Source organism: Staurois parvus, unplaced genomic scaffold (genome assembly GCF_062004578.1).
Source record: "Staurois parvus isolate SC_StPar_1 unplaced genomic scaffold, SC_StPar_1.0 ptg000027l, whole genome shotgun sequence".
Classification (NCBI taxonomy): Eukaryota; Metazoa; Chordata; class Amphibia; order Anura; family Ranidae; genus Staurois; species Staurois parvus.
In genome coordinates, this window is record NW_028317823.1 from 6,981,935 (window position 1) to 7,005,882 (window position 23,948).

A 23,948-nucleotide genomic window follows, 5' to 3' on the forward strand; every position below is an offset into this window, starting at 1 on the left:
TGCAATTGCTTAATTCTGAACACAGCTACACCCCCAGTTATAAGAGGGTGTGCACACTTATGCAACCACATTATTTTAGTTTTTTAGGTTTACTCCCCCCCTCCCCTAAAAGATTTCAGTTTGTTTTTCAATTGAGTTGTACAGTTTATAGTTCACATTAAAGATGGAAAAAGTTCTGAAATTATTTATCTTAGTCTCATGTTTTTACATCACAGAAACCTGACATTTTAACAGGGGCTAGTATACTTTTTATAATATATATATATATATATATATATATATATATCATACACACACACACACACAGTTGTGCTAAGATGTTTACATACCCTGGCAGAAATTGGCATTTATGTTGGAAATATGCCAAAAAACATGCATTTTATTTAAGGATAGTGATCATATGAACCCTTTTATTACCACACAGTTGTTTGGTTCCTTTTTAATTCATAACGATAACAGAAATCAGCCAAATAGCCCTGATCAAAAGTTTATATGCCCTGGAATGTTTGGCCTTGGTACAGACTCACAAGCTGACACACACAGGTTAAAGCGTCAATTAAAGGTTAATTTCTCACATCTGTGGCTTTTTACATTGCAATTATTGCCTGTGTATAAATAGTCAAAGAGTTTATTAGCTTTAACATGGAGAAACTAAGCAGGCAAGATGCTGAGCCATGGGGAGCAGAAAAGAAATGTCAAAAATATCAATGCCAAAATTTCATTATTTCTGCCAGGGTATGCAAACTTTTGAGCACAGATATGTATATAGCACAAGGGTTCAATTATCGCGTCAGTCTAAATTCAAAAGCTTTCTTTAAAACATGAACTGAAGGGTCTTGTGTCAATGGCTTTAGGTTGACACGGTTCTGAGTTATTTAAAAACTGATTAACATGTTCACTTAACCTGCAGCTGACTATCTTCTGACCTACATTTTGACCTGCTTCAAAGAGATTTTGCATTCCCCTAGACTTCTACAAAAATGCAAAACCGATTTGAAGTGAAAAATAGCATGTTGACACAGGTCCTAAAGATTCATGAACCCATGGAGATCAATGCTGGTCAAAATTTAACTGAGCTATTCTATCAGTATAATCCAGCTGAACACCATAGAAGAAAAGGAGAAGGCATAGCAGCTTGTTAGCACTACCATCCCCTACTATCTTGCAGGTTTCCCAAAAGGTTGTGGAGTAGGAGTGACGTCAACTCTTCCCAGGCAGACGACCTGCCGAAGCCTCAAAGTACATTTTTACTTTTTGTTAGGCATTAAGCAGGTGAAATGTTTATTGGGGGGGGTGGGTGCTAACAAATGGACGGAAGGTAATTTTTAGTAAAAAGTCTGCCTTAAGCAACATAGTTAAAAGGGTGGACTACTCTTATTTCTACAAATCTGTACTAGATTTGTACTAGAAGAACAGTTGTGAAGAAAAGAGAGCTGAGTCTCCAAGCAGAGCATCTGAGAACTATGCTGTAGGAACAGTCCACGAAAGAACGGGAATGGAGTAATCCAGTGACTTTGGCAAGTATCCCAGAGGCCCTACGATGTACCTAAACATTGTGATTCAGGAAAAAGGATACTTCATTACTCAGGCACAGCCTTTTATGTGCTTATTAGTCTTATTTAAAGTGTGTTATGCTCCGGTTTTTTATGTAAGTGTACAGTATATACAGCATTAGCACAGCGACGGAGACAAGGTTATTATAATTCAATAGTAGAAGCTACATTAAACCACTAGAACAAAGCTTTGCTGTTACTACAAGCTTTAATTATTATTTTTATCAGGCACTATTTGGTAAATAACTACTAATGTGCAAAAGCTATTGACGTCAAACTGAGATAATGCACAAGAATTTACAAAATAAAACCCTTTTGTGTGAATAAGTTTATTTTTTTTATACTTCATTATAAATGTAATTCCTAATCTAGACAAGAGTGATACTTAGTGGCACATGTAAGAACTAGCGCTCCTACTAATTGGCAGGATTGCATCCCCTTCCCTGACACACAACATACCCCAACCATAAAGAAATCATCCTTTAACCCATGTTATATGTAAAATTTGTATAGCAGTGGAGCTTCGTATATACAGTGCCTTGAAAAAGTATTCATACCCCTTGACATTTTGTCATGTTACAACCAAAAACGTAAATGTATTTTTTTGGAATGTTATGTGATAGACCAACACAAAGTGGCACATAATTGTGAAGTGGAAGGAAAATGAGAAATGGGTTTTAAAATTTCTTACAAATAAATATGTGAAAAGTGTGGAGGCATTTGTATTCAGCCCCCCGGAGTCAATACTTTGTAGCACCACCTTTCACTGCAATTACAGCTCCAAGTCTTTTTGGGGATGTCTCTACCAGCTTTGCACATCTAGAGAGTGAAACTTTTGCCTGTTCTTTGAAAATTAGCTCAAGCTCTGTCAGACTGGATGGAGAGTGTCTGTGAACAGCAAATTTGAAGTCTTGCCACAGATTCTCAATGGGATTTAGGTCTGGACCTTGACTGGGCCATTCTAACACATGAATATGATTTGATCTAAACCAGTCAATTGTAGCTCTGGCTTTAGGTTTAGGGTTATTGTCTTGCTGGAAGGTGAACCTATGTCCCAGTCTCAAGTCTTTTGCAGACTCTTAACAGGTTTTCTTCTAAGATTGCCCTATATTTAGCTCCATCTATCTTCCCATCAACTCTGACCAGCTTCCCTGTCCCAGATGAAGAAGAGAATCCCCATATGATGCTTCCGTCACCATGTTTCATGGTGGGGATAGTGTGTTCAGGGTGATGTGCAGTGCTAATTTTCTGCCACACACAGCATTTTGCCTTTAGGACAAAAAGTTAAAATTTTGGTCTCATCTGATCAGAGCACCTTCTTCCACCTTTGTTGTGTCCCCCACATGGCTTCTCACAAACTGCAAATGGAAATTCTTATGGCTTTCTTTCAACACTTGCTTTCTTCTTGCCACTGTTCCATAAAGGCCAGATTTGTGGAGTGCACAACTGGTAGTTGTCCTTTGAACAGATTCTCCCACCTGAGCTGTGGATCTCTGCAGCTCCTCCAGAGTTACCATGGGCCTCTTGGCTGCTTCTCTGAATAATACTCTCATTCCCCGGCCTGTCAGTTTGGGTTGACGGCCATCTCTTGGTAGGTCTGCTGTTCTGTCATACTCTTTACATTTTTGGATGATGGATTAAACGGTGCTCCATGAGATGTTCAAAGCTTGGGATATTTTTTTTATAACCTAACCCTGCTTTAAACTTCTCCACAATTTTATGTTCTCTAACAAACCTCTTAGGGCTTCACAGAACAGCTGTATTTATACTAGGATTAAATTACACACAGGTGGACTCTATTTACTAATCAGGTGACTTCTGAAGGTCATTGGTTCCACTAGATTTTAGTTCGGGGTATCAGAGTAAAGGGGGCTCAATACAAATGCACGCCACACTTGTCAGATATTTGTAAAAACAAAATGTTGAAAAACATTTATCATTTTCCTTCTACCTCACAATTATGTGTCACTTTGTATTGATCTATCACATAAAATCCCAATAAAATACATTTACATTTTTGGTTGAACCATGACAAAATGTGGACAATTTCAAGGGTTATGAATACTTTTTCAAGGCATTGTATATCCCTATTTTTCTCTATGTCTACAAACACTGTCTCCAGAAAAAGGGTTCACCCTCGACTATGTGTTCATGGCACAGGAGATGGCATACAATTCATGAATCTCTGACTGATATTTTAGAGGTATCAGCATGTGTTATGGCTGCCATAGTGGAGTCATGCAAAGGATGAGAATTAACTTTGACTATTTATTGGAATTAATGTATTAAACCTTACAGAAGAAAGCAAGTCATAAAGTAACTACACATTTAGTAACCTCAATGTAGAGTCCCATCCAATATTGTTTATTTGTCATTAAAGGAAATGAGGAGAAATCTCACCAAGTCAAGGGGATATTCCACCTTTGACAGCTGACTCCAACTGTACATGAAGGGCAGCAGCTTGCTCTGGGGGCAACTGGCAGGAGGGAGGGACCAGGAGTGCTGTCGAGAGATCTGAAGAAGGACTGGGGCTGCTCTGTGCAAAACCACTGTGCAACATGTTTTTTTTTTAATCTGCTTTTAATGTGCAGTGGAATAATGTCCTTACAGGATGTCTTCAACTTACAAGCAGACCTCAATGCACTGTTTAATTGGTCAACTATGTGGCAAATGAAGTTTAATGTTGATAAATGTAAGGTTTTGCACTTGGGGGCTAAGAATATGCATGCATCATACATACTAGGGGGAGTACAACTGGGAGAATCAATGGTGGAGAAGGATCTGGGAGTTCTGGTAGATCACAAGCTTAATAATGGCATGCAATGCCAAGCTGCGGTTTCTAAAGCGAGCAAAATCCTCTCTTGTATTAAAAGAGGTATAGACTCCAGAGAGAGAGATATCATATTACCCCGGTACAAATCATTAGTAACACCTCATCTGGAATATGCAGTTCAGTTTTGGGCACCAATTCACAAAAAGAACATTGGGGAACTTGAGAAAGTGCAGAGAAGGGCAACTAAACTGACACGAGGCATGGAGGAGCTCAGCTATGAGGAAAGATTAGAGGAACTGAATCTATTCTCTCTTGAGAAGAGGAGATTAAGGGGGGATATGATCTCCATGTATAAATATATCAGTGGTTCATATAGCGAACTCGGTGTAGAGCTATTCACCCTGAGGTCATCACAGAGGACAAGGGGGCACTATTTACTTCTGGAGGAAAAGAAATGTAATCTCCAAACACGGAAAGGTTTCTTCACAGTAAGAGCTGTGAAAATGTGGAATAAACTCCCTAAAGAGTTGGTTCTGGCCAGCTCAGTAGCTTGCTTCAAAAAAAGACCTGGATTGCTTCTTGGATACGCAGAATATAACTGGATACTAATATTTATAAGTAAAGTTGATATCTGATTGCCTCTCGGGGGATCAGGAAGGAATTTTTTTCCCAGCAGGAGCCAATTGGATCATGCTTTGCTGGTTTTTTTGGCCTTCCTCTGGATCAACTGTGAGTATAGGATTATAATTTATTTTTTTCTATGGTTGAACTGGATGGACTTTTGTCTTTTTTGCAGCCAGACTAACTATGTAACTATGTAATGTCACTTCAATCTCAGCTGTGCACAGGCCTTTATATATGCGAGCTGATTGGCAATTGTTGCTCTCTCTGCTGTGGGAGCCTACTGCTGGGTGAAAAGACAGACTGCTGATAGAACACTAAAAAGGTAACAGAGCTGCCTGTTTTGGTGAACCCATTAGGGGGGCACCCTGTTAATCAGGAACTAACATGAGTTTATTTAGTGGCTCGACAAGCAGAACTTTTCTTTGTTTTATGCTACAGACTTTTACAGGAGGGCAGTACAAAGCCCTCCTGTGTGGAAACTGTGTTTGTACTGCTTGAAAAAGGAGTGCACTTCCGCCTTCCACGGCCAGTGCATGCTCAGAAACACGTCGCAGTGCACCCTGAGATCTGACGTCATCACGGCCACGCCGCCGCCGCTACGTTCCAGCGTGCGTTCCATCCGGCTCTGAGGGAGGACGTGCATGCCGGCCTCACCGCTGTTCCCCTCCAGCCACCACACTGTTCCAGCCAAGAGCTGACCTCCCCACATCGCAGTAAGATGACGGCTCTTCACCCGGGTTACCACCCCACCGTTAACTATTGTCAACCACGGTTTTTAAGCTTATGATTACTTCACACATGTGAGTGTTTCTACATTTAGACTTGAATTAAAAGACTTATTGCACTTAGAGGCACTTCTCTCCTTTTTCTCGAAACTGTGTTTGTATACTGCCTTGCTATATAAAGTACAGGACAAATCTGCATGGAGTTTTCCTGGGTATCCATGCCCCATTCATGTTTCACCTCCTCCAATACCAGTTGAGCTTGACCTCTTTACTATATATATATATATATATATATATATATATATAATGTATTTAACATATACACAACTGCACATGTACCCTTGTCTGGACTGCACATGTACAATTGTCTGGAGTTCAGGTTTCAAGTAAAAATGGTCTTAATTTGCCATTTGTAGTTTTCTTTTACTGTGAAGATCTCCTGACTCCTCTATATAAAGACTATGACTTCCAAAAGTCACTGTAAAGTGTATGATTTGATTTAATTCAGTTGGATGTTTCTTTTAGTAACTGACATGTAATGTTAGCTCAAAAGAAAAAAAAAAGTCCTCTTTGGAGTCCTTTATCTCTCCCTAACCAACTCCAGGAACAGTACACGGAGTAAATTTACCTTTTTCACCACCGCGCTCGAAATGTAGACGCTACATAAAAGTTTTGTTGGCAGACATTAAATAGCTAAAAGGTTTCATTATCAATTGTTGCGGGACTCAATCTTGGCATGGGACCAAATGGAAATGTTAATAGGATCTTTCAGTGGTAAGTCACCAGACTGATAGCGAATGTGGTATAACATCTATGTTGAGCTAATTTATAGGCTTTGTTCCCGCAGCCAATAAAGATTTGCAAAAAAAAAAAAAAGAATGGCTTAACTATTCACCTGCCAGACTGCCGAATAGCATACTTTGAAGATCTTCTTACAAGTTGGGGTTTTTTTCCCTGTTAATTTGATGCAGGCTCTGAAAGTGCTTTGGAGAGGTCTGTGAAATTGGAAGCCTCTGTTTATACAGTTCTTACACTTCAAAATGCTTGTCGGTGGTAATTACTTCATCTTTATCACTGGAAAGCAAACCATCACAGATGCGGCAAATACCACCCCCTCTGACCGAAACTCACAGTTTAGGTGGGTAGTCGCGGGGGCAGTAAAACTACAAATGAACGGTCTGTTATTACCAACCTCAGGCCATCTGTGTGAATGAGGCCTTAGAGCTTACACCTACTTTAAACCTTACCCTCAACCCATCCACATTCCACCCAGATCCATAAAAGTGAAATGACATCCAAGCTTTGTGGGTCATTATCCTCTGAGGTTTAACCCTGTGCTACCAAACTTATCAAAAATCTCAAAAAGTAGGGCTGGACTTTCAAGTAACAAAAACATTTTGGTTCCATCCTGAAAATGCCATTCTTTTTTCTATTTTACATTTAAAATTTACGAAGAGCAGCTGTCCAAAAAAAAAAGGAAAGCCATATACAGATTTGCTGAAATACGAGAAGACTTATAAGAGGATGTTAAGCCTCTGAAGCAGAGAAAAGCGATAATGTCTTGTACAGGAAAGTGATGGAAGAGACAGACTGTTACATGAAGTATCGGGCTGAGGTCTCTCTCATATTTCACAGGAGCCGGGTAATATGCAGCTGATACAAGCTGTCATCGCAAGGTAAAATTAACTCTTCCGTGCCATGTCAGTTCCCAGTCATTAACTCATTATAGCAATTAAAGTGTAATATAGTATTGCTAGCTATAGCTTGCCATTTTATGACCTTTATTCACGATATTAAAAGTACATTACATGATATAGCTCCTAGATTGTAAGCTCGAAAGAGCAGGGCTGTTGAATCCCTCGTGTTCTGTTTTGTTACTGTACTGTCTCATGTACTGTCCCCCACTATAATGTACAGCGCTGAGCAAACCTTTTAGCGCTATATAAATACTGTATAATAATAATATAGTGTAGGCAAATGTGGACATTCGGGATCTGACCCATAATCTTGGCATTATAGGTACAGAGCCCCAGTGTTTGATCAGAGCTAAGATTCACAAGTGCAGCAATCTGTTCTTTGTTTTTCTTAGCTGATACTGTGACTTATAATCAGATTATAACCTCCATTTTAATATTTTTATATTTGAAGGTACACTTCTGTCAAAATAAAGCCTTGATTTGGATATAGTGAACCCATAGTCCACCTGTTCAGGGGTTCTGTTGTTATCCAGCCATGGTTATAACATTACACCAAGCCAAGGCTAAATATCTCTCAGCTGTCCGTAATCTTGGGTTCTGAGAAAACACACCCATATGAAACTACAAGCCAAGAGTTTCCAGCCATGTGTGCTATAAACTCTCCACTGTCTCTCAAAGAAAAAGGGAAGCTGTAGAGAGTCAAGTGAAAAGAAGCTCTGCCTCACCCAGAAGCACCTATGATCTTTCAGTATCCAACCGTCTGCGATGGGATAGAAGGGTATTTTTAAATGCCAAAATTCTATGGTGAAAGCTAGCATTCCTAGTATCTTAAACTCATGTTTCTACAGCCTGACAGCTCATGTCATAAATTAGCCTACAGTTTCCTGTTTGTAAATTTATGACCACCTTGCTGCAATGGTTCTGCTAGACATGTGATTCCACTCACACGTGCTACTGGCTTCTGTGTTTACCTATGAGCATCACCTGCTCTTCTGTGGATTTATATCCCTTTCCCTTCTATCACTTCCTGGCCCGCCTCTATATATAGATGTGCTCAATGCAACCCTCATTGCCTGAGCAATTTCCTAGTTCTTTGAGCTCCTGTATTTTCTGTATTGCTTGTATTCTGTCTCTGATCTGATTTCAGTTTGCTGTAAATCCATCCCCACTATCAGGGGCCCTGGTGAAGAAGCAGGATGGGACTTAGACTCCGTGGCCTGAGACACCCCAAGGTGGCTTTCTACAACAGCTCCCTACCATAGAAAACTGACAGCTCGTTGTCATAGCATAGCCCAGATGGAGACTAAAGTGTCTACAGAAAAGGAACAAAAGAGGGCACACCAGCCTAGTGCATTCTCCCACAACATTTACTATGAAATTGTCATAAAATATACTCACAAACATGCAAATTAAAATCGCTCATTGAGCTACTTGTCCGTAGCCCTAATGTCCTAGACAGCATACACCCCAGAGTTCAGGGAGACTTCGCTAGGGTCCAAACTTGTTGATGCGTACCTTCTTCAGAGCTCTGAGACCTTCGAAAAGCATCAGCCAGTTTGGACCCCAGAGTGGTCCCCCTGAACTCTAGAGTGTACTCTGTCTAGGACTTTAGGGCTATGGACGAGTAGTGCAATGAGCGATTTTAATTCACCTATTTGTGAGTATATTTTATGACAATTTCCTATTAAATGTTGTGGGATAATGTACTAGGCTGGTGTGTCTTTTGTTTGTTTTTTGTAGTGGCTTCAGGAGACCCCCGATCCAACAGGGCAGCAAAGCTTGAAGTTATATCCCTGTGTTGTGAAGTCATCTCCAATACCTGTATCAGACTATCACATTTATGCACAAGAGGCGTTTTTTTAGTTTATTTCGAGGAGTCTAAAGTGTGGATGGGTGGTTGAGATCCTAGAGAGGGTGGAAAAAGAAGACAGTACTATGGGCCATACAGTATCAGACATCACTGGATACATTTTAGTATATCTGTAAACCCATGTCAGTGTAATTTCAAAAGTAGTTGTCAATTTTCAAACTGCTACTTTCATTTTGATGATATTGGTGAACCTGCCATGAAGGTCCTTGTTTTTGCATTTCCTGTTATGGGTTGACCTCACTCTGTCACAATTCTTCCCCTGTTATGTTACCCTGTCCCAGAGCTCCAATGTAGTCTAGTGGCCATATCAGAACACATCACACATGGTCCACTGCTGTCATCCGAAAAGCCACCCTGAGAAATGCCATGCAGTCATCACTGAAGAGCATGTACACAGGTTATGACTATCAAGGAGGAAAAAAAAAACAATGTACTCAAAAGCAAGCACAGTCCTCAATATACACAAATATCCATCATCTCACAAGCTAGGCTCCAGGATAAAATCTAACGTGGATCAGCTGCTTTCTACCAAAGTAAACCCAGAAACATTACGTAGTCACAGGCCAGGAGTGATTTTGAGGCATTTTTATTGCTCGGTTTTGTGATTTGCCTGTAGTATAGTTCTCCTTTAACCACAAATACAAAAAAATAATGAAGAAGATAGCAGAATATAATGCTCAGTGCACCTGGCTTTTACAAAAGACACATATGGAATTACAACCCAGGCATTCAATTACCAAAATGAGGTTTGTGGTTTGTTGTCCAGCTACACTGAAGGGTTTACCAGGTGGATGTGTCAGAATACAACACCTGAGATGTACAGATGTAGCAAACCTCAATAACAATCTATTAAAAGGAAAAGCTACCCTCCTCAGCATGTACTACACAGGGATGTGGGCCAGAAGGTCATGCTTCCTCTATAACTGCACAGTTAATCAAATTGTTTGACGTCTATTAGACTTGTCCCTTTAGATTAGCACATGACGGCCTCTCTTGCAGAAATGATGGTATATTATTTATTTATCCAAGGCAAGAATATTCCCCTCTTGATAACAGGTGCTCTCTTTGTGCTACTGGTCAGAAAGCAGAGCTTTGTTAAAGCAAGGCCCTCAAAAAGCAGCTGAGCCTTTGTAAACAGAAAATGTTAGAAAGATACAAAGTTGAAAGTGCCTATACCACAACAGCACACTGTAACGTGACAACCCATAACAGCTGCGGTTTAATGAAGAGTCAGGTCTATTGGTTTGCAAAGGGTTCTGGGAGAGTCTTTGGGAAAAACTTGTCTTCTATTTTGAATATATGGAAATCAGGGCAGTATTTATCATACAATACAATTAGATACAAACCAAAGAACCTTAAGACACAAGTGATTTTCAGAAGGTTTCCTTCACATTAGTGGTACTGATTACCATCCTCTGAAAAGCGACCCACGGTATAGTAGCCGTTGCTGCCTCCTGAACAATTCATTTTAATTTTTTTTTTACTTTTAAATGACTAAAAGGCAATTTTACCCTGTAGGACAGGACTGCAACACAACTGATAGCACAGTATCCAGCTTGTGGTTGCAGTGTGGCCCCATTGAACTCAATAGGCGACTATGTTAGGTAGTGCAACTTGTCAAACTTTGCACTCTCTGTTAAAAATGCAGGGGTCAAAGCATTGAGCCAACAGCATGTTTACTGGCCTATCCGGCTGTGCTGCTGCGCTTTGGGTGGGCTGTTAGGGGGGTGGTAAAATTGCAGAGTGGTAACCTGTTAACACTACCCCTTTGCAGCTCTAAGGATTCTAACTTTTTTTTCAGAAGAATAGGCTGATGGACAAGTGACTGTTTTTTTTTTAAACTCAGTAAAACAGTCATAAACAAAAGCTAAGCTCACCTTTTGACAAAAAAAAAAAATGCACATTTTTTGCAGGTAAATCTGCATTTATTTATTTTTTTCTAGGAAGCATTGCAGATCCTGGGTGCCATCTCGTACTGTTTGCACATACCTCGTATGGGCAGACAGTTAATTGAGAGCAGGAAGATCAATGGACTACCAGAGTGCTCAGGAGCACGCTCATTGAGCTGCAATGTCTGTGGGTACTTGTAGGCTATGCGTTCACAGGAAACTGTGAATAAATGACGAGGTTGCTTGGGTGGAGCCCTGCAGGCTCCCGCTGTTTTTAAATTGTGACAGCAGGTACTGGGAGAGGATCTCCTGCCCGCTGTCTTGGAGAGGGGTTGATCAGGGGGAGAAGGTGCAAATACTGGAATATACTACATGTTCCACCCTAAAAACAGGTGAAATATGTAACATGTTCCAAAGGTGAACTTATCCTTTAAATATAAAACACTACGTTTTACCCTTAAAATAAACTTATGCATTTACTGTAATCCCCCTTTGCCTACATATACTTACCTTTACCTTGCTCACTCATACTGACAATCCTAGAACTGGAAGTAAATGGTAATACCCAGTGCTTCTGGATATGGAGGAACATACGACTCACTCCATGTGACAGTGCTGGGCCTAAGTGAGTAGAAAATCTACAACACAGACAAGAATAAACATCTGATAGAGGTTATAATTTTCCCTACTCTACAAAAGTAAATGTGTATTTCTGTTTATGGTACTGGTGGATTGTTCCCCTCATATCCTGTCTAGAAAAACATCAACAGGGGAAGTAAGCCACGGACAGCAGTGAAAACTCAACATGGGCTCTAACCCTTTCCCCACTCCATCCAAAACTTGAAAAATGGTTTTGGCTAGATATACACTTTACAAAATGGAGCAGGTTTACAGATATTTAGGTTGAATATCACATTTGCTTCCCTATCAAATATACTTTTGGATTACCCAAAATCAAAAGAGGGACAATATATTTTTATTTTATGAATAATTATTTTGTAGATCCTGGAAACCTTTCCCGCCATCTCCAGTACAGAATAAACAAATGCTGCCAAGTAGTCCTGGCTTAAGAGATCTCCCTGGGGATCCCTCTGCATGCTTAGTCTTACATTGCATGCCCAGGCTCGGACAATGGGAGGAAAAGGAGATGGGAAGTAAAGAGGAAGAGACACAAAGCTAAACATTTGACCCAATCTTCATGTACAGGAGAGGTAAGGCCGGCAACATTCAACTGTCAAGGTGACGCAAGTTCCTGAGCTGAGCCATCAAGTACAAAAACATTAAATTAGCGACTCTGGAAGTAAAGCAGCATTGATTTATTATATCATATATGCAGTGATTGAGGTGGTAAACACAAATGAGTGACCCATGGAAAAACACTAATAGATATGCAGTATATAAACTGTCTTGTAACAAGGGGTGTAACCAGGCCTGTGGCACAATGTCACTTGTGGGCTACTGCTTTGGGTAGCAGAATTAGAGGAGGGGGCTCAAAATTGATGGAGTGCAAAAACCTGTCCTTATATTTTTATCTCTCTCCCAGCTGCCTCCACCACGAAAAGAAGGATCCCAATAACTCCAGATGGGGAAATCAATTTCCAAATCTAACTAACAGCCATTTGCCCTCAAATAACCTCCTACTTCCCCCATGGACATTAGGCAGGTGGGTAACATTTTCCTTGTGGCTGTCCGCTTGCAAATTGATGTACTGTCCACCCCCCAGAAACCTCCTCCTCTGATTTTGGTCAGCAAATAAAATAACTACCCCTCCACCACCAACTTTTTATGCTTGCCACTTCCTCCCCTTGGTCATGTAGGCCCTTTGCCCAGATTCACCATGTATTTAGATCTTACTTTTTTATAGCATATGTCTAGTATGTCTTACATGCTCTGTGCAGTAATTTTGTACAGGGCAGACCCAATCCTCCTCTTCTTGGGTACCCTTCTGGAGCTCCATACCCCTCCCTCCAGTCTTGTGATCCCATAGTAAGCAGCTTGCCACTGATCTGACTGTCCATTCACATGTGGAGTGCAGCTTGGCCCCACCCCCGCTCTCTCCTTATTGGTTCATTGGCTGTGATTGACATTTAGGTAGGTGAGGGGTAGGAGAGGTTAGAGTGCCGGTCCAATTTTTATTCCATCTTTGTACTTGTAGAAAAATGTCCCTCACTTCCTGTCTGGGGAAACTGTTGTCACTGGCACAGATTGTGAGAGAAAATCTCTTTAACAGAGCAGTAAAAAGGACCAGGGCAAGGGGTGGGCAGGAGAGGCAGCTGCCCTGGGCACAGCGGAGCAAGGCGGCAGTGAGGATGGGCACAGGACAGTAAACCCATTCTTTGGCATGCATTAAAAGGTTACTAAATCCACAACAACAAAATCAGTCTGTATATGCAGGAAAGCATGCCTGTTATGCTCACTGTGGAACCTAAGGGGTTAATGCTCCGTATTGTGTAAAAAGTCTGTTTGATCCTGTCTTCTCTGATTCTCCCCAGTTCATCTGCTGATAATACAGAGCCCTAGGAGTCACTCTGTACATGCTCAGATTGGTGTGTATTGCTAGAGATTTTGTTTTCTTCTGAGGGTGCATGTGATTGGCACAGGGCCAATCAGCACTGTCCAGACCGATGGTTAGGGGTCATGAAGCCTCATAGGACAGTCAGAGGAGAATGAAAACTTCTCCTACAAGCTTAACCAGTGCTTAGCCGGTCACAAGATTGCTATATACTGCTGATGAGAAAAGGTATTTAGCAGTTTATATTTATTAAAATAATTGATAGTGAATGCAGGGTCCTGGTTTAGTAACACTTTAACAGTGGGGGAAGGGTGCAGTTCTGCATTCCTGACCAGGGCACTAGATGATCTTGCCCTGCTACTGGCTGTAAACACCAGTGAGTGGTTAAAACCCTTCTCCACACTATCTAAAATGCAAAAAAAAAAAACTTCTTGGCTTGACATGCACTTTTTTTCTGCTCTACCTGTATCTCCTGTAAAATGAGGCATCTGCAGACAATGAGATCTATAAGACCTGGTTCCAGCTATATGCGCAGATACACTTGGATCTCTGTGTTGCCCATGTCTTGTGTGAACCTTCATTAGACTGAAATCCACAGATGCATCATCAAACAGCTCAAGCACTTCTCCTCTTTCCTGTAAGAGGCTGATACTCCGCTGCCTCATTAGCGATCTATGTGCAGTAAGCCCAGATACATGGATGGATTCTGGGAAAGATGAAAGGATTCTACACAATTGCCTGACCACATCAGACGTGGCGATATGAAAACATCTTTCACTTTGAAATATCTACTATCATAAAGCTATGCTATAAACAATCACATAGCCCAGAGAGCTACTTCAATGTGCGCACATCTTCTAAGTAGACATAGTTACACTACATATCATGTTGTGTTAGATTGCCTTGGGCTCACTGCTGGACTTTTTTCTTAGTTTAGCTTAGTCCCTCTTTGTACTTTCTGGACCTTATTTAAGTAATTGTAATGTTTAAAAAAAAAAAAAAAAAAAAAACCATGTTAGACTTACATGAAACCATTGCTCAGAGTGGCTCTAAACCTTCTCTCTTCCAAGGTCTCCCGCCGGAACTCTTGGCTTCTCCTCTGCTCTGTGTGCCCCACAGCAAGCTGCTTGTTATGGGGGGGCACACATGTGGGCTCAATCCTGAGCCAGGCTGTGTGCTTCTATGGACACACACAGCTCGGCCCACCCCTAGCTCCTTCATCTCATGATTAGATTGAAAGCAGCAGGAATCAATGGCCTAGTTTGAGAGAGCAGGGAGAAGGGGAGAAGAACTGAAGACAGATATAGCTCTGGATCGTTACTTACAAGGTAAGTATTTTGAGGGGAGAATCAGCTACTGAAAGGTTTTATTCTTGTATCAAACTCTATTTCATTGCAGGCCGCATTAGTATTATGATTACCCTCAAATGGCCGGTTGTATCTGTAAGACTATATACATGTATCTACTCTTTGTCAATAAATAATTGCCTCTGCGTTTGATTATTACTGGATTTAGTAATAAATTAAGACTTAACCACTTCCCGTCCAGCCATTGTATAAAAATGGCCAGACGGTGGCAGTGCGCGCGGGTTGCTGTTCATAAATGGCGCCCACCATTTTGGACTGGGAGCGCGCGGCACCGTGATACAGTGTCCTCCGATCACTGTACGGAACACCTCTATGTGAGGTCGCGATCATGTGATCACTGATTGGCCAATCAGTGATCACATGAATAGGTGTAAGCAAGATGTCACTTCTTACCTCATTGCTTACTACGTGTGAAATCTGTGAATGATCACAGAGATCACATGATACAAGGCTATTCACAACAGCCTTGTACCATGTGACAAATCACAGCTCTCACAGTATTTCTCAATGGCTGCAAGAATGCACCCAAAGAGGAGAAATTATTGCTTTTACAGCCTTTATGGGTGTAAAAGCAATCAGTCTGAGAAGAGAAAAAAAAAATCTTCATCACCCCCCACAAGTAGTAGTGTCACTATACTGCTAGGGTGACCGTATGTTAAAAAAAACAAAAAACATATAATAAAAAAAAAAAATAAAAATGTAAAACATTTTTTTTAAAAAAATTATAATTTTTGGTCAAACTAATTTAGTTTTTTTTTATACTAAAATGATAACTGAATACATTTTGGCCAAGATTTATGAAGAAAGATTATTTATTTTTTCAAAATTTTTGGACTTTTTCATTTATATAGCAAAAAAAAATAAAAAATCCCATTGGTGAATAAATAACACCAAAATAAAGTTTTGGCTTTCTTAAAAAAAAATGCTAAAACATTTCATATGGGTACAGTGTTGCATTTCCACGCAATTGTCATTCAAGGTGCAACAGCACTGTAAGCTGAAAATTGGCCTGGACTGGAAGGGGGTAAAAGTGTCCAGACATGAAGTGGTTAAGCTGTGAAGGGCAGGTACAGACTGACACAGAGGGCACTCACACCCATGTAGCAGATGATGCAAGTCTGAAAAGAATGAGACTCTCCACAGCTGCACAGAGAAGCACAGGATCTGCCAAAGGAGTTCGGTCCTCCTCTCTGCTGCCAACTGCTGAGACGAGGGGGTGGCAAAGACAAGGTGCGGTGCCACAGCTACAGGAGAGATGCGAGGGCTACATGAGATGACCTGGCAAGCCAAATTTGCCCTGCGGACCTTGTGTTTGACACATGTGCATTAATGTACAGAATTAATACTATGTGCAGCAGTCCATAAATGCCAATGATGGTGAAAAATCACAGCAAAACTCCGTGAGGTGATCACAGTGCCACTCAGTGTGCGGTCAATCCACAGATGGGCAAGATGGCCCCTCACCTCCTTGATGTGACCCACTGGGCCAAACAGCTATGTAGGTGACCTTATACACCCAATAAGATATCATGGGTGTGTTTACAGCACGATCCATGTGACTCTGAGGAAGTCACGTGGATCGAAACGTAAACGCGTTAAGGTACGCACTGACATCATTTCCGGTGGCGCGGTGATGTCATTTCCGGCGTCTGCGCCATTTCTGGAGGGATTGTGGAGCAAGTGGAGCTGCATGCATTTCTTAGCATGAGAACCACGGAAACACACCCATGATATGGGAAAAAGCTGATCTTTGTCATTTTACATGTGAGTGGGCATTTTATTTATATTCATGTTATTATTAAAACTGGATTACACTATGGAGGATCTTCTTTGTTTTTAATGGTATCTTAAACGGTTTTGTGGAATCAAGTACCTAGGAGTTAGGAGAAGATATTCCATCCTTTGATGATACCTTATTGGGTGTATAAGGTCACCTACATAGCTGTTTGGCCCAGTGGGTCGCATCAAGGAGGTGAGGGGCCATCTTGGCCATCCGTGGACTGACCACACACTGAGTGGCACTGTGATCACCTCACGGAGTTTTGCTGTGATTTTTCACCATCATTGGCATTTATGGACTGCTGCACATAGTATTCATTTTATGAACACCTAACACTGAATATTTATTGTGCATTCTATAAGTGGTATTTCCATTTATCTCATTTGTATTTTAGTATAGGTTGTTAGCGCTGCACTATTTTTTGTATTTTTATGTTCTTTCCTTGTGGTTGAGGCGAGTGTGTGCTGCTTATTAATAGGTGTTCCATTGAGCGCAGGAGTTTTTTTTCATTATCTAGTAATGTACAGAATGCATTAAGGTAAAAAAAACAAAAAAACTTAAGTTTAGTAAAACAATTTGTATTATGTCTTGTTCACAATATCAGCAGCTAGATGTGTTAAGTGGACCTTGCGGTGAAATGCAAGGTCCCCTTTATACTGTCAGGCACCTAAGCAAGGATGACGTCACATTTCTTAAGGACAAATCCTGGGGAATAGACAGCAGCTGAAATCAGGTGGTGGAAATGATCTTGCACTGAACTGGAGTGTTCCCCTTTCCCCAGATTTCTTGCCGAAAGGACGGTGACATCACGCCTAGTGATGTGGAAGACGGGGGTAATGTAGGTATAAATTTAACTTTTTTCTTTACAGGCATGTCTCTTAACTATTATCATTAGCTCATGTAAAAGGGAGAGGGCCCACAACATTATATGCAACTGTACTGTAAGATTATTATTATTGTTATTATTTCAGGTACTTATATAGCGCTGTCAATTTACGCAGCACTTCACATATTCACACTTCATAGTCTCCAAAAGTATTCAGTGGGTGTATAAGATTAAGGGCATTATTACTGTAGATGATCTGCCCCTCAATGATTTCATTTTTAATTACCTCCTTCTCTCTGCCGACACTTAATACTGCCAACAAAATGGTGCTGCAGTGCGCACGCACACTCCATGGACATGAAAAGTAAATTTTGGTCCATGACAAAATGGCGCAGGCGCAGGGGCACTGCGCGTGCGCCGAGTAGCCGGCAAAATGGCAGGCGCTATATTTGCGCACACCATTTTTTGCCATAAATATAACTGTAAAGACAAACTGATGTTAAACTGATGTTGTAAGCCTGCACCCTATGACTAAGTGCTTCACACGAAACGCGTCAGGGAGGGGCTACAGCATCTTGACGCCACGCCACCGCTGGTGGCCATCCTGAAAGTATATGGTCAGTCGTTTTTGTTTTATGTCAAGATCTTGTTTCTTTGGAAATACAATTCCATTAAGATAAACAGTATCACGCTATGTGGTATCATTTGTTGGGCTCTCTGTGAGTGCCATCATTAACAGAGCCTATTCCAGAGGTGACCCGATGCAGTGATACCTATCAAGGGACCCTGAAGGGAACAGGAACCTGGCCATACCTTGGAATAGACGACCTAAACAAACCTGATGAGACAGGATTAATCTCAAATGCGTGTTTTTAGCGCGCTTCTGGTGAGTGCGCCCTTCACTTATTATTAAGTCACATCATTCGTCACTCCTGGATAAGGAATTCAAGCATTTTCGCTATGATCCGCAGTGATCCCCACTTTTATTTGTTTGGACTTACTTATCACTATTACCACTTTAATGTGGTTATAATTACTTGGCACTTTATATATATATTGTTTTTATTGCGCTTATTTATGACATTTATGCCGTTGTTTAGATATATATCTGGCATATTTTATTATTTATATGGTTGGTTGAATACTAAAGTAACTAGATTCCTGTTTCCTATACTGTGCGATAAAGACAAATGGTTTTAAACTTTTTTTAATCTTATATCTGCTGATCAACTACAACCACATCGAAGGATTGATAAACTGCAATATATTATATTTTGCTTTTGGTTTTGTTTTTGGTTATAATACCACTTTAAAGTGTTACTAAACCCAGGACCCGGGGCAGACTGACCATTTAGCCACTCGGCCAATGCCAGAGGGCCTGGGGTCAGTAGAGGGCCCCATGAAATGCCCCTGGTACCCTTCATAGGCTTTTTTGGGTGTGGTTTGAGTGTGGGCAAGGACACAGGGGCCCAATGATTTCCTATTGCCCGGGGGTCCCATAAGTTGTCAGTCCGTCCCTGCCCAGGACCCTGCATTCACTATATCTGCTCTCCCACAGTACACAGAACATATAAATACAACCATTTTAGTAAATATAAACTGATAAATACCTTTTCTTATCAGCAGTATATAGCAGTCTTGTGATATTTATCAGAGCCCAGTTGAGCAATGATTAATCTCATAGGAGGAGTTTTCATTCTGCTCCAACTGTCCTATGAGGCTGCATAACCCGACCCTCTGTATGGATAGTGCTGATCACATGCACCCTCCCAAAGAAATAAAAACCTCTCTAGCCATACACACTAAACTGAGCATGTGCAGAGTGACTCCTAGATCTCTATACTATCAGCAGATGGAGCGAGGACAGTAGAAGAAGGGGAGGATCAGAGAAGACATCATCAAACAGCCTTTATACACAATGTGGAGGATTAACCTCTTAGGTTCCACAGTGAGTATAACAAGCATTTATTACTGCATATACAGACTGATTTTACTGTTGTGGGTTTAGTAATACTTTAAGTGCAACACCTCATTGTGGCCAATCAGAATTCATACTGCACTGGTCTGACTTCAGCAGAGTGAATCCTTCATCTACAGTACCCTGAAAAAGTATTCATACCCCTTGAAATTTTCCACATTTTGTCATGTTACAACCAAAAACGTAAATGTATTTTATTGGGATTTTGTGTGATAGACCAACACAAAGTGGTACATAATTGTGAAGTGGAAGGAAAATGATAAATGTTTTTCACATTTTTTTTTACAAATAAACATCTGAAAAGTGTTGCATGCATTTTTATTCAGCCCCCTGTACTCTGATACCTCCAACTAAAATCTAGTGGAACAAATTACCTTCATAAGTCACCTAATTAGTAAATAGAGTCCACCTGTGTGTAATTTAGGTATAAATACAGCTGTTCTGTGAAGCCCTCAGAGGTTTGTTAGAGAACATTAGTGGAGAAACAGCATCATGAAGGCCAAGGAACACACCAGATAGGTCAGAGATAAAGCTGTGGAGATGTTTAAAGCAGGGTTAAACGTTAAAAAAGTTAGGTTAAAAAAATATCCCAAGCTTTGAACATCTCATGGAGCACTGTTCAATCCATCATCCGAAAATGGAATGAATATGGCACAACTGCAAACCTACCAAGACATGACCGTCCACCTAAACTGACAGGCCAGGCAAGGAGAGCATTAAATCAGAGAAGCAGCCAAGAAGCCCATGTTAACTCTGGAGGAGCTGCAGAAATCCACAGCTCAGGTGGGAGAATCTGTCCACAGGACAACTATTAGTCATGCACTCCATAAATCTGGCCTCTATGAAAGAGTGGCAAGAAGAAAGCAATTGTTGAAAGAAAGCCATAAGAAGTCCCATTTGCAGTTTGCGAGAAGCACTGTGGGAACACAGCAAACGTGTAGAAGAAGGTGCTCTGGTCAGAAGAGCCCAAAAACGTAACTTTTTGTCCTAAAAGAAAAACACTATGTGTGGAGGAAAACTAACACTGCACATCACCCTGAACACACCATCCACACCGTGAAACATGGCGGTGGCAGCATCATGTTGTGGGATGCTTTTCTTCAGCATGGACAGGGAAGCTGGTCAGAGTTGATGGTAAGAAGATGGAGCCAAATACAGGACAATCTTAGAAGAAAACCTCTTAGAGTCTGCAAACAACTTGAGACTGGGGCGGAGGTTCACCTTCCATCAGGATAACGACCATAAACATACAGCCAGAGCTGCAATGGAATGGTTTAGATCAAAGCATATTCATGTGTTAGAATGGCCCAGTCCAGACCTCAATCCAATTGAGAATCTATGGCAAGACTTGAAATTTGCTGTTCACAGACGCTCTCCATCCAATCTGACAGAGCTTGAGCTATTTTGCAAAGAAGAATGGGAAATTTCACTCTCCAGATGTGCAAAGCTGGCAGACATACCCAAAAAAGACTTGCTGCTGTAATTGCCGTGAAAGGTGGTTCTACAAAGTATTGACTTGGGGGGCTGAATACAAAAGCACACCACACTTTTCACAGATTTATTTGTAAAACATTTTAAAAACCATTTATCATTTTCCTTCCACTTCACAATTATGTGCCACTTTGTGCTGGTCTATCACATAAAATCCAAATAAAATACATTTACGTTTTTGGTTGTAACATGACAAAATGTGGAAAACTGCAAGTGATCAGAGCAATGCAGGTGTCTATGAGCCCTCAAGAAGGAGATCAATGGACCATTAGTGGAGTAGTGCTTGCTCTAGGATGTGGAATTTCTGCCCTTAGCACAGCAGCAAGATTTACTGGAGATCACTGAGTGCTTTCATTTGTTAACTGGAATTGCCCAATAAAGACTCCCTCAAGATGTAGACCTGGTCAATCACAAAACAAACTCATTAGTTAATTGGTTGGTTGTCAGGTTGGCTGGTAAGTGTTGCTGGGAAATCGTTTTGTTTGTTTGCGATGCGCATTGCCCTTCCATGTGCACCTCACTGCTAAGGCTGGTTATAGGTTGGGACGGTTGCCGTTTTTTGTGTTGTAGGCTAAGGGTCTTCGATTACACTGTTCAACAAATTTTTATTTTTTGCCAGTTTTGGAAACAAAAGGATCCATTTCTCAATGAATTTCACATTCTGAGTTCAAATATAACAATGAAATTTGTCAATTGGCTCTAGTTTTTCTGTAAACGGAAAGTTTTCTACTATAGGCGTAATGACTACATAATGCACAATAATTATATAGATAGATGTCTTTCCACAAATATAAAGCAAGTGATAGTGACTACATAACAAAGCCTAAATGGCATAATATATTGCATAGCATTACCAAGAAAAATTATAGCCATAAGCTAAGTTGAATCATTTTAATACTTAGGATTCTCACTAGTTTTGTCTTCAGTTTGTGTCGGTTTTGCTTCTCTTGGCTTTTCTCTTGTATTCGAGGAAAGGGCTATCTCTTACAACTGTCCAGCAATAGTCAGCAAGCATTGATGGGCTCCATTTACCTTGATATCTTCTTTCCATAGCTGCAATGTCTTGATGGAAGCGCTCTCCGTGTTCATCAGTCACTGCTCCACAGTTTGGTGGGAAAAAATCCAGATGCGAATGTAGAAAATGAATTTTTAGAGACATGTTGCAACCCAGATTTCTGTAAGTCTGGATGAGTTTTTCTACCACTTTCTTGTAGTCTGGTGTTTTATTGTTTCCAAGAAAATTTGATGTCACTGATACAAATGCTGTCCAGGCAGCCGTTTCCTTTCCACGCAACAGAGAAAGAAACTCATCGTCATGAATAAGTTTACGAATCTGTGGCCCAACAAAGACTCCTTCATTTATTTTTGCAGCACTAAGTGCTGGAAATTTGCTAATCAGGTACTTGAAACCTGCTTTATTCTTGTCCATTGCCTTAACAAAGTTTTTCATTAATCCCAACTTGATGTGTAATGGAGGTAATAAGATCTTATTGCTGTCTACAAGTGCTGGATAGTTAACATTTTTTTCTCCAGGCTGCAATGACTGGCGTAATGGCCAGTCTCTTTTGGCATAGTGCATTTCTCTCGTACGACTGTCCCACTCACAGAGGAAGCAGCAGTACTTAGTATATCCACCTTGAAGTCCAAGTAGGATAGCAATCACCTTCAGGTCACCACAAATCGACCATTGATGTTCATCATAGTTGACGCACCTTAAAAGCTCTTTCAAGTTTTCATACGTTTCTTTCATTGAAACTGCGTAAGCAACTGGAACTGACGGCAGCTGATTGCCATTATGGAGCAAAACAGCTTTAAGACTCGCCTTTGAAGCATCAATGAACAGCCTCCACTCATCGGGATCATAGCATACGCCGATGGCTGAGATTAAACCATGAACATTGTTACATACAGCAATATCACCTTCCTGGACGAAGAATGGGATCAGATCTTTCTGACGATGACGGTAGAAAGACGTACGAACATCACTTGCTAGGAGATTCCACTGTTGTAGTCTTGACCCCAAAAGCTCTGCCTTGTTCTTCGGAAGATCCAGGTCTCTGATAAGATCGCTCAATTCCACTTGTGTAATGAGGTGTGGTTCAGTGGGTGTGGATGGAAGAAAGTCTGGGTCATGTGAGGTTGACAGTTGATGACTACACGCTTCAGGTTCTTCCTCACTTGACTCAACCACGAAGGATTCTGGTGCTTTAGGAATTGGTAGCCCCTCTCCATGAGGAACTGGACGTATTGCCGATGGAATATTTGGATAGTGCACAGATAACTTTTTCTTCTTATTTAGCCTTTTTGTTGGAGGCACCATACAAAAGTAACAATTACTAACATGATCTGTTGGCTCTCTCCAAATCATTGGCACAGCGAAAGGCATAGATGCCTTTTTTCCATTCAACCATTGCTCCAGTGCCGTCCCACAAGAATTGCAGCATATATGTGGTGCCCAGCTCTTGTCCTGGTCTCCTATCTTGCAGCCAAAATACAAGTTGTAGGCTTTCTTAATCATTCCTGTTATCCTCCTTTTTTGTGAGATAAAAGTTATTTCACCGCAGATATAGCAGAAATTATCTGCTTTATTCACACAAGTTCGAGGCATTACTGAGTAGCCTATATAAGCATAAAACGAAATGTAAAGACGCTGTCGAACTACAATCAGCTACAGATACTGCAGCTTTTATGCAGTGAAGTGATGCAATTAAAGGCTAATATTGCATCATCTCAGTATACATGCAATTTTCTATTGGTCACCAGTATCAATTGCGCAATATGCAGCTGAAGTTGCATCATAATTTTGAATGGCTTACGTCATTAGATGGGTGAATATATCATGGAAACTAGAGCCAATCAACAT

At 40.9% G+C, this 23,948-nt stretch overlaps 2 protein-coding genes across 5 annotated transcripts in view; one reads left to right on the forward strand and one right to left on the reverse strand.

Moving 5' to 3' along the window:
- Positions 1–23,948, reverse strand: part of TMEM135 (transmembrane protein 135) — a 488,083-nt gene that overhangs the window by 146,633 nt on the left and 317,502 nt on the right. The gene's annotated exons all lie outside the window — the stretch shown is intronic.
- Positions 1–23,948, forward strand: part of LOC149471154 (uncharacterized) — a 51,773-nt gene that overhangs the window by 14,938 nt on the left and 12,887 nt on the right. Inside the window, exons 1-2 of one of the 4 annotated variants that reach the window (XM_089656722.1) lie at positions 7,235–7,351; positions 17,572–17,628. The exons of 1 other annotated variant lie outside the window; for it this stretch is intronic. In XM_089656722.1, coding sequence (XP_089512848.1) covers positions 7,323–7,351; positions 17,572–17,628 — 86 coding nt within the window. In that variant the 5' untranslated portion in view covers positions 7,235–7,322. Of the gene's footprint in view, positions 1–7,232; positions 7,352–17,571; positions 17,629–23,948 lie in introns of those variants that run through there. 2 more of the 4 variants (XM_089656714.1, XR_016307259.1) reach the window with 2 other exon arrangements.